The 11,644-nt window shown below is 46.5% G+C and overlaps 1 protein-coding gene across 1 annotated transcript; it reads right to left on the bottom strand.

Annotated features, from left to right (window-relative positions):
• Nucleotides 1-925: 925 nt before the first annotated feature.
• Nucleotides 926-10,938, bottom strand: RUNDC1 (RUN domain containing 1). Its single transcript, XM_043963452.1, has 5 exons — nt 10,429-10,938; nt 5,580-5,738; nt 4,117-4,315; nt 3,802-3,918; nt 926-3,691 (listed from the first exon to the last, which is right to left on the bottom strand). The coding sequence occupies exons 1-5, from the start codon at nt 10,927-10,929 to the stop codon at nt 2,826-2,828; spliced, it is 1,842 nt and encodes a 613-aa protein (XP_043819387.1). The 5' UTR covers nt 10,930-10,938; the 3' UTR covers nt 926-2,825.
• Between the last annotated feature and the right edge of the window lie 706 nt (nt 10,939-11,644).

Here is an 11,644-nt window from a genome sequence, read left to right on the forward strand (position 1 = left end):
CTGCAGACTGAAACTGACAACAGAAGCAGCTAAAAGCAAGGAAGCTAAATGCCTTAAACTTGTACCTAGCTGAGTCATAAGATACTACCATTTAGCATACAAAGATAAGGCAGAGGCCTGCTCCTACCTTCTCCTTGCACGTTGCCTAGGACAGTAAGTACACTGCACACAGCAAATGCTTAACAAATGTTTGCTGAATGAATGCCTATTATTTACATCCTCTGTATAGTTTGCACTCCAAATTCTTTGTGTAGTCAAGAACAGCTGTGTATATCAACTATGAGTTCACATAACACACCAGGGACTGGACCATGCATGGGGAAGGTAGCGTTGAGGTGGAGGAAGAAGTCCTGCTGGAGAAGAGCAATCTGAAATACCATGGCACCCTTCTTGAAGCACTGGAGAAATTTTTCTCGTCTATTTTCTGGTGATTTTGGCAGAAAATTAACATGAACAGCCAGGGATAGGAACCCCCTGGCAGGGGGATCTTACAGTTTGGGGGCGTTCTTAAGGAGCAGTAGCAATTTATTTATTTTTTTGTTTTGTTTTGCGTTTTTCAGGGTAATGAGGGTCAAGTGACTTGCCCAGGGTCATACAGCTAGTAAGTGTCAAGTGTCTGAGGCCAAATTTGAACTCGGGTCCTCCTGAATGCAGGGCCAATGCTTTATCCACTGCGCCACCTAGCTGCCCCCAGTAGTAATTTATTTTTAACTAAGTTAATTCCAGCGTACAAGGGGGCCATACTCTAGATATCCCCACCTACAAAAGGGAGAACTTATCAAAGAATGAAGCTGCTTGCTAAAAGGACTAGAATGCCTAATACTTGTCAGTCAAAAATCAGAAAACCTAGGAGACTCTGAGATGGGAACCCCAGCTTTCAAGGAAACACTTCCCACTAAAGATTTTGTAAAGGAACAAGGAGAGGTTATCGTCCACAACATTTACATTTATTCTGTCATACAGTGGATAAATTAGGATAAAAAAATCAACCCAATTTTAAATAAGTGACATTTGCTGAAAAAAAAAATTAAGTTAAAATGCACTGTAGAGCTCAGCAGACACAAGATCATCCCACAATTGCACACATGTAACTGAATACAAAGCTTTTTTAAGGGTGTTTAAACCTCGAAGGTTTGTCCAGAAAGTTGTACATTCACAGCTTTGGACAGTTATATACTGGTATTTGCCATAAACTGATTGAAAAAAAAAGTGGAATAAAAAGACTCAAGAGATAATAAATGCTAAATAGGGCTGTTCTAGAATTAGCTATTCAGTTCTTCCCATTTCACTCTTGGGAACAATTATCAGCAGACAAGCATCAACACCTACAATAGGAGGGGCCAGTTCCTAGCATACTGAGATCAACCTAATGTCTTCCCTGGAGGGATAAGAAAGCTTTCTCAGTCTCCAAGACAGGCTGTGCCAAGGAAGCTCCTGAATTAAGGAAAAGTTGATACTGGTTATGCATGTGTATTTTTAGACACACAAGTCTGCCCCAACATGGGGATCCCTGACACAATAGATCAACAACAGCTCTGCATCTGAGAATTCCTAGGGATACAAGAGTCTTGGGAAAAGAGGGTGGGTAGGTAGAAAACACACAAGGCCAGAGAATATTTGTCATGGCACACAAATTGGCAAAACATCAGCCCACTCGGATTTAGAAGCTGATCTCCACGAGGAAAGATGCTTCTAAATGGCTTAATTTAAAAGAAAAACAAAGAAATAAATGTGGCTAACTCCCTTACAGCCCTGCCGAAATTTCTGTCATAAGGTATAAGGGAATGCAATTTTTCTTATGGTATTCACTGGCTTAGAACAGAGGAAAGATACAGAAACTTCTAGCACAGAGACTGTCTTTGGGTACAAAGGAGAAACTATGGTCACAGGGGGGCTGCCTTTGGGTGATTCAAACCTGCTTTAAGAAAAAAAACGATAAAAAAGCATTTATATGATGCTTTAGTTTGGCAAAAAGCTTCACAAATATTATCTCATTTGACCCTTACAACAACCCAGGGAGGTAGGTGCTGTTATCCCTATTTTTACAGAAGAGGAAACTGAGGCAGACAGAGATTAAGTAACTTGCTCAGGGTCACACAGTAAGTAAGTGGGAGCATTTGAATTCAAGTCTTCCTGACTTCCAATCCAGAATTCCATGTATTATTATGTCTACCCAGCTGTCCCCTGCTTCAAAAAAAAATAAAGAAAAAGAAAAAAGAAAGAAGGGAAGAAAAAAGAGGATTAAAAGGAAAAGTGAGCTGTATTTATAGAGATCAAGGGTTTCAGGTACAATTCTCTTTTTTCTGTCCTACTATCTATGTGGAAGTGTTCATTGTCAAGTCCAAAATAAAAAAAATAAAGAAAAAGAGGGAGTCTCTCATTTGAGCAGCAGAACACCGGGCTTAACTTCTCCCCACAAGTGGGAACACATCTTTGCCAACCCTTATTTTTATTGCCACAGGACGAATGCACTCCTGGGTTTGCTAAGTTTCTGATGAAGGTACCTGTGGGTTATTAGAGCAGCTGGGAAGGCAAAGATGCCTCTGGGAGAAAGGCCATGCACATCCACGTGTGCACCCAGGTACACACAGGCAAGCGGTCATATACCAGCACAGGGCATTTCCAACCAGGGGCTCTCCAGTGTGAATTCTAAGGTGCTAAAGTGTGGGTAACAGACTTTAGAGGCACTAGGGCTGGCCACCTATGCAGAGCCTAGGGATAACCTGTAACCCAGCTGCTTCTTCCTCCAATTCCCTCAGCCTCATGTAGTAAAGTGGCAACTCATCCCTATGGAGAGGCACTGGGCAGGGGCAAGGGCCTGGTTGTCAAAAGGCATCTTTGATGTTCTTGAGCTGTCGGACAGCCAGGTCCACAGGGAGGCTGAATTTGAGGCTGCTCAGCCGGCTGAGCAGATTGAGGGCACTTTCAAAGCCTGTGTGTGCCATATAACTCCAAGGCTGGTAGTGTGGCTCAATGAGTGCCCCAGATTTGCAGATTAGATTGACCCAAGACACCAAACGCTGTTCATTCAGGGCCATGCATACCAGAGCCTTCAACTCTGAGTCTGCACTGCGCTTAAAGGGGTCGTGTTCAGTCAGCACTACGTGGATGGCAGTTAACAAGCTTTGTTTGGGTGTCACAACAGCACCTCCTGTGACAGGCAGCCCAAAGGACTGGGACAGCTTTCGAGCTGGGGATTCCACAAAAGCTCGGCCATTCTTGTTGTTGTAGTATTTCACAAAGAGCTCCCAAGGGTGCATGGTCTGAGGGGCAGAGGAGAGGGAAGGGAGCAGGCAAGCAATGGGTGCCAATACAAGACTCATCCCTGATGAGGAGGCGTACAATCCATGGGCTAGCAAGTCTCGTATGGCCACCGTTAACTCCTTTCGCACTGCCACTGTTAGCTCATCTTTGCCCCCCAGGGGGATGTCCTGAAGGCTGGTACTGCTGATGACGTGATCATTCAGCTGGCTCCTCAAAGCTAGCTGCCTCACCCTGTCCACTGAGGCCTCCAACTGTTTCAACAGAGGAGAATAGTCCTTATCTGCTTGGTCCCTCTGCCACAGGGTGCGGGGGATCTGACCAGCAGTGCAGCCAAACTGACTCACTGCAAAGATCTGGAGTACAGCCAGTGCCCGCCGCATCAAATGCAGCCCTGTCTCTCGGATCTTCTTTGCCTCCTCAGTATTCACTGTGGAAAGAAACAACCACTTGTCAGTGAGAGGTGCATATTGCCCACCATGGGTAGACACATACACCCCAGACATGATGAAGAGCTGCCAAGGATGAGGCCACACTTACCTTTCTTATTTCCAGAAGATAATCTAGAACCAACCCTCGAGGAGCCATTTCCAGGCTTCCCTGATGTCCCACACTCACAATGTTCACCTCCTGTCTGCAAGGGGCTTCCCACTTCATCTGGAATACAAAGTCACAAGGAGAGGGCCCTTACTTAAGCCTCTCTGAGGAAGGGACTGGGATGGGGTTGGATATTTTTTTTATTTATTAGGATCATTTATTAAGTTCTAACAGGCTGGTCACTGGTGCTCCAATTATATGGACATGGAATTATGATTCTGCAATGCCTTCACCCCTTGCCTCGGGAGGCCCACTGACCTTGGATGAAATTAATGAACATTTCCAGGTCTCGGATCTGAGTTTTTAGCTGTTCCACCAATTGCTCCTTCACTCGGGCAGGATTCACTATTTGGGCCACGGCTGCATCCACACGTTGCCGTAGCTCTTCAGGAGACAGTGAACTGATGTCTTCATTCAGATTCATGTCCAACTTCTTTATTAGTTCGTCTATGATCATCTGCATGAGGCCACAAGCAATGACAGACGGCTCACCACAGGGGACTTCTGGCAAACTTTTCATTTGACATGGAGTTCCACAAGGGGGAGACATACACATATCCAAGCCCAGGATGCTACAGCTGATTGACCAAGTCTGCAGACCTTCTGTCTCTCTTGTGGCCACTCTATAAGCCTGTGTATAGCCTACATGAGGTTGCTCATGAAGTTTCACAATAACATTGTGAATGCACTAGAATGATGTCAATACCATCATAAAGCTACAACATATCCTGTACCCCCATTTGGAAAATCACTCATTTATAACACTAGGAGACTAAATTATCTGCCTCTTTGTGTTTCTCCTAACATCACAGTTTTGTAAAACCACGTAACAACATTAGGAAGGATATGACTGAAATTTGTTTCCCAAATGCCCCAGCATAGACTTATTTTGATTTCTTAAAATTTCTGGTCAACTAGATAACTACAGGTCCTAGGTGATTAGAGAGAAAAAAATCAGTTACGACTGAGGAATATTGTGGTAAATTAGAGAGAAAAATAATCTGGCTACTATCAGGACCTGGTGGAAATCCATTACAGGCTTCTGGAACTCTGGCTCAGTTATGAGACCTTTGCATGACCTGCCTCCCACCTACTTCTGAAGCAGGAGTGTTCCCAAGGGAAAGTGACTGTTTCCTTCAGTGTTACAAAATAATTTTAATATAGTATTATCTTAAAGACAGAGGTAGGAAAATAAACCTACTGACTAATCGCTGCACACCCCATATATTATATAACCTGAACTACAGGTCTTTTTTTTGGGGGGGGCAATGGGGGTTAAGTGACTTGCCCAAGGTCACACAGCTAGTAAGTGTCAAGTGTCTGAGGCCGGATTTGAACTCAGGAACTCCTGAATCCAGAGCCAGTGCTTTATCCACTGCGCCACCTAGCTGCCCCCTGAACTACAGTTCTATGGACATGTGTATCTGTATATAGAACCCAGCATGTTTACCATGTCTATCATGCTTAAACTAATGCAGTAATAAAATCTGTTCCTATCTCCTAAAAAACTCACTGGTGGTGGGGGAAGCAACCCAAAAAGACTTCTAGGAAAAGCCAGTTAAAACAATGCCTGCAAAGGCCAAATCCTGACACCGTGTGTGTGTGTGTGTGTGTGTGTGTGTGTGTGTGTGTGTGTGTGTGTGTGTGTGTGTGTGTGTGTGTGTGTGTGTGGAGCACTCAATCAGAGGCACCTAGCAAAGGTATCTCCGAGATGTACTTACCCGCTGTCTTTCCAAGACCATGGACTGTGGCAGGGAGTCATAGTTGCCCTCCTGGTAGGCAAAGGTTTCCAGGTCATCTAGCTGAGTCTTGAGCTGAACAATGAGCTCTCGCTGCTTCTCTCTCTGGGCTTCTACACGCTCCTGTTTTTCCTGTTCACTCTAAAATAAGGAAATACCCAGAATTCTTATGCTGAGTTTGAAAAGAGCTGGTGCAGGGGACGCTTAGTGTCCTTCTCTCCCTGGCAGAAGTCTTTGGACACAGTAGAGCCTCATCCCAATTGGACTGTTAGGGCTGAACCAACTAGTCACTATCTCTGCCAAGGCTTCCTGGGTCTCAGCCATGAGCATCCTCCCCAGCAGAAGAGCCCAAACTTTCCTTGGGCAACATTACCACTTATGGACTTTCTAGCTCACACTCACATCTCCAGGAGTCTTGGAAAAACACAGCAGTAGTCGAGTAGGGAAAATCATTCAAACTAGATTCCTTATCACCTCTCTAATGGGCTCCACCCATAGCTGCCCCCACATTTAGCTTCTAGAGCACATTCTACCCCTAGTTTTCTAGGGAAGAACATGAACCATTGTTTTGTCCCTTATTCAACCTAGCTAAAGTTTCAGTAGTTGTCTTTTCTTTTTTTGGTGGAACAATGAGGATTAAGTGACTTGCCCAGGGTCACACAGCTAGTAAGGGTCAAGTATCTGAGGCTGGATTTGAACTCAAGTCCTCCTGAATCCAGGACCGGCGCTTTGTCCACTGGGCCACCTAGCTGCCCCCAAGTTTCAGTATTTTGAAGGGAAATTTTCTAGACAACCAAGAGAAAAGTAAAAGAAAACAGAATAAAGGAAAAACTGAGTTTACAGAGTCCAGTCATCTCATCCTAATGAAATTATAATCTAGGGGCAGCTAGGTGGTGCAGTGGATAGAGCACTGGCCCTGGATTCAGGAGTACCTGAGTTCAAATTCGACCTCAGACACTTGATACTTACTAGCTGTGTGACCCTGGGCAAGTCACTTAACCCCAATTGCCCCCCCCCAAGAAATTATAATCTAGTCAGTTACTGCATGACAGCACATGTCTAGGGTGACCCATTACTGCTTCCTTCTGCCTGCTTCTAAACCCTTGTCTGGGGACACATCACTCCAGTATCCCCCTTGCTTAGTTCCTGGGCTTTTACTCTCTAACTCCCATTACCTTCTGTCTTGAGAAGGAGAAAAGAAAGTAAGGCTATCCCTGCTCCTATCCACTCACTGGCAAATGTGGCAATGCACAGTTATGGTAGTAATGGCCAATCAGAAGTCAATAATGCAACATTTGTACTTCTCTGAGGGAAATAAAGAGAGAAATATATACCAGCAGATACACAGCTATCCTCTCACCACCTCATCCATTCTTCTAAACCCTGTGCCTTTTTTTTTTTTAAGTGAGGCAATTGGGGTTAAGTGACTTGCCCAGGGTCACACAGCTAGTAAGTGTTAAGTGTCTGAGGCCAGATTTGAACTCAGGTCCTCCTGAATCCAGGGCCAGTGCTTTATCCACTGTGCCACCTAGCTGCCTGCCTTTTTTTTTTTAAACTACTCTTTTGCTGGAAGCTTTTTCCAGTCCTCCTTAATCTTGGTGCCTTCCCTCTAAGATTTTCTCCAGTTTATACAGTTTCTTTCTGGCCATCTCTATCTTGTTTGCTCATAGTTGTTTGCATATCGTCTCCTCTATTAAACAGTGAGCTAGCACTTAGCACATAGTAGGCAATTTATAAATGTTTATCTACTGACCACTATATCAAGGTAAGAAATATACAGTGATCTCTTCTTGGTACTAAGTTCATTGATGGAGTTGTAGAGCCAAGTGCTAAATGAGGGTTAAGGCAGCATAGAGCAAACTGCTGGTTAAAAATCTCTAGGCCGGGGGCAGCTAGATGGTGAAGTGGATAGAACACCGGCCCTGGATTCAGGAATACCTGAGTTCGAATCTGGCCTCAGACATTTAACACTAGCTGTGTGACCCTGGGCAAGTCACTTAACCCCAATTGCCTCACCAACAAATAAATAAATAAATAAATAAATAAAAATCTCTAGGTCTCCTGACATTCTCCACCCCCATTTTTAGCTTCCAATTTATGCACAGAATTATTTTGTAAAAATCCACAATTAGGACTTTTCAGATTTATTCTGGAGAGCATAAATCTATCCTCATTTTTCTTAAACAAAATTACATTTTTAAGAGGCACTTACCAATCCCTGCAATTGTAAGGCATGAGAAAGAACAAAGACAAAAATGGCAAATTAATGTCACGATAGTTTATAAATACTTCATTTCCTTTTGGTTTGCTCTAAATAGAAATCCCTCAATCTCCTCTTTTCTACAAACAGTGACTACAGCCTAGGAAAATCACAGCAGTGTCAACGGTGTATCTGACCATACATTCCAGTTAGTCTTGAACTCTGGCTATGAAAAGTTGTCTAACCAGCTACCGGAGAGAAGGGGGAAGTTTCTTTTTCCAAATGTCCTAACTTTCTGCAGATAAAGGCAAAAAAACAAAACAAAAAACAATCTGACAATCTCTGCAGAAAACTGTCTCCTACGGGGCAAAAAACCGCTATTTACTAGAATGGGGACAAACCCAATAAGGTTAATCACAGGGTAAGTTATAATGAACACTAGAAAAAGGTGGCAAGGTAGAAAACAATATCCATTCCCATTCCCTTCCCCTCCCCTCCCCTCCCCTCCCCCCAGTATGAAGGCACAGGGAACTTTTGTAAAAAGAATTCTAAATAATATCTAGTAAAGCAGTCACTATACCACCACAGGGCCCCAGGATCATGTATTTGGAGCTGGAAAGGAAGCTCAGGGGTCATCTGGACCATTTTACTTATGAGGAAACTCAGGTACAGAGAGGTGAATGTACTTAAGTGGCAAAGACAGGGTTCCAACTGCAGGTTCTCTGGCTCTGTCCACTGGCCTTCCCATTTTAAAGTTTCCCTGTGTACAAGCTCCCAGCCACTTAATAAAGGATCTAAGAAACTTCATGGTAGTGATAGTCAGTGTCAATAGTTTTTTGTTTGTTTGTTTGTCTTTTGGTTTTGTGGGGCAATGGGGGTTAAGCGACTTGACCAGGGTCACACAGCTAGTAAGTGTCAAGTGTCTGAGGCTGGATTTGAACTCAGGTACTCCTGAATCCAGGGCTGGTGCTTTATCCACTGCGACACCTAGCTGCCCCAGTGTCAATAGTTTTTAAAAGTTCTACATTGTTTTCTTAAGCAGGTGGGGTACATGGTGCTGATACCCCAGAACAAGGGGCCTAATCATATTCACACCACTTCTATTCCAGGAAGGGAGGCTTCCTTAGAGTTTATGGATCAATCAGGACCAAACAAGCCTGGGTGAGAGGTGGGAATGGCTTCATTTGACCCTCCTTCCTCCAGTGGCAGTGGAGGAGAGAGGAGGAGGAGCAAATAGGAAGGATTAAACTAGGCATATTTCAGATTTAAAAGAAGTAGGTCAACATTCTTTGCTGATAAGAAGCTTCCAGGACTTCACTTTCTGGTGGGAAGGAAGCCATATGTGGGAGTATGTGTATGTGACTTAATAACAAACTAAAAGAATGTCTAGGAGATACAGAGCCCTCTCAGCATATCAAGCTGTGTACACCTGGGCCATCCCAGAGTCAGCCCAGGAAGGAAATTCCCTGTGGTAAAGAGCACAGGGTTAGGGGAATAGGGTGGTACTGATAGAAGGGAGGGCAGAAGAATTAAGACTAATCACTAATAAGACCTCAGCCTAAGGCTGTGAGCACTTGGGTGTATGGAGGGTAAAGGGTTAAAGTGTTCAAATTAGTCAAGATTTGAGTTTCAGTGGTTAGACTATTTTATGTAAAATCCTAAACCTGAGACACTATTTCAGATTAAATGTCTTCCAGATCTTTCTAGGAAATCACGGATGGGCCTCTCCAGATTCCTTGGACTGCTGCTACTCCCAAGCTTTTATAAATTTCCTCCTTTCGTCAAGGTTGGACTGACCTACACTTTTGGAAGGGACAGCAGCAGCAGGTACATTAACCAAGTCATGGGATTCACCTTCAAAGAGCCATGCACAGAATCAAAGAGAACTAGAAAGGCCTTTAGAGATTATAATATGCCATCTGCATTTTAGGGAAGAGGGAACAGGCCCAGTGAAGTGAGAGGACAGCTAATTAGCAGCAGAGCCTGGGACAGAGCCCAGCTCTCCAGGTCCCAGGGCAGTACTCCTGCCACTAGGCTGTGCTGCTGCTGCTCCCTACACAAGCCTTCAACCCTTACACTTTTCCTTTTTGTTCCCAGCCTTCAGTCCCTCAGGGTTTCATCAGCTTGGGGAAGTGCAGGTGTAGGGATTCCAGTTACCTATGACTCACTAGACAAGTGTAGGGAGTTGCCTGAGGCACAGAAGGGCAGAGTGGAGCAGCACTGGAATCAGGGGTGCTTGGATTCACATCTCACATCTCATCTGTAAAGTGAGGGGGTTGGCCCAGATGGCATCTAAAGTCCCTTCCAGATGTAAAGCTGCTTCTTATGAGACCCCCTAGGATCAGCAGAGGGAGAGGGAAGCTAGATCTGCCCCTACCAGGCCTGGCCCCTTTAGCAGGGCCACCTCCAGGCTCAAAGGTCTCTCTCCATCCTGTCCCCCCAGTCCAGCTGTCAGACCTGTCCCCTTTCAGCAGTGGCGCCTCCAGGTGTACAGGTCTCTATCAGCTGGGGCTGGGGGGCGGGGTGTGCCTCTCCGGCTGCCAGCCCTTTCCCCTTCGGCAGAGCCGCCTCCAGGAACGCCGGTCTCTCTCCATCAGTGCCCCCACCCCTCAGCCCGCGGGAGGGCCTCACCCGGTCTTTGGGCCGCAGCCCCTGCGGGCCCTCGCGCGGCCGCTCTCCGTCTGCCTCCTCGGCCGTTGGGTCCCCGGGGGCGCCCCAGCCCAGCACGTGGGGGCAGCCTCTGAAGGCGAAGTCCTCGAGTTCGCGCAGCAGGCGCTGCTGTTCGGCTGGGGCCCCGCGCACCACCTGGCGCAGGCGGAACTGCACCTGCGCGAAGTGCGAAGACAGCGCGAGCAGCGCCGAGTCCAGCCGCCGTCGCTCGGCCCGCAGCCGCCGCAGCGCCCGGCCCGGGGACTCCGGGGGCGAGGAGGGGCCGGAGCCCGCGCACCCCTCCGAGCCGTCGTCCTCCTCGCACAGCGCCGCCTGCGCCTCGGCTACTGCGCCCACCGGCGCCCACCGCACAGCCTCACACGGCGGCGGCGTCGCCTCCGCCTCCTCCCCTTCGGCCTCAGCCTTGAGCTCCGCCGCCGCTCCGGCAGCAACTGCCGCCGCCATACCCTCCACGGCAGCCATCTTCCCGGAAGCGCGTCCCGTCAGCCGCGCCCCCTCGCTGCCATGGCAACGCCGCGCGCAAGAGCTTGGGGGTGGCAGGCGGGGCCTGGGCATGTGGCGTCATCGGGACTGGGCGTTCTTTCCAGATTCCCCCGACCGAAGGTCGACCTTCCAGCTAAATAGGGCAGTGAGCTGCGCCAATCGAGGAAGTTTTCTAGACCCCGCTCTTTCCCCAGCTCTGTAGACTTACTTCACACTACCCCTCCTCCATTTACTAGCCATACTGGCCATCTGAAGTGGCCTTCACTCGACATTCTAGCTCCCGCCTCCGAGCCTTTGCACAGACTGTTCCCAATACTTAGAATGTACTTCAAGGCTCAGTTCAGGTGCTACCTCCTATGGGGTTCCCGTAGTTTAGTGTTCTTTTAGTTCTAAATTTGTTCTGTGAGTCTTGGATTATCTGACATATAATTATTTTTACATGTTGCATATCCTAGAAGTAGACAGGTCCTCGAAGGCAAAAATCTTTTTCTTTCAAATTTTTTCTTTCTCTTTCCCTTTCTCCCTCCTTTCTCTCTTTTCTTTTTCTCCCCCCCCCCCCACTATGTGCATAGTACTCTCAATGTTTGGTGAAAGCTTGGCCCAAAAGAAAAAAAAAACATGAAAATACATCTACCATCCCCTATCACATTCTTTGCAGAAGTGGGAGTTTGTGGGTGCATATAATGATATTACA

Source organism: Dromiciops gliroides, chromosome 4, assembly GCF_019393635.1.
Source record: "Dromiciops gliroides isolate mDroGli1 chromosome 4, mDroGli1.pri, whole genome shotgun sequence".
Classification (NCBI taxonomy): domain Eukaryota; kingdom Metazoa; phylum Chordata; class Mammalia; order Microbiotheria; family Microbiotheriidae; genus Dromiciops; species Dromiciops gliroides.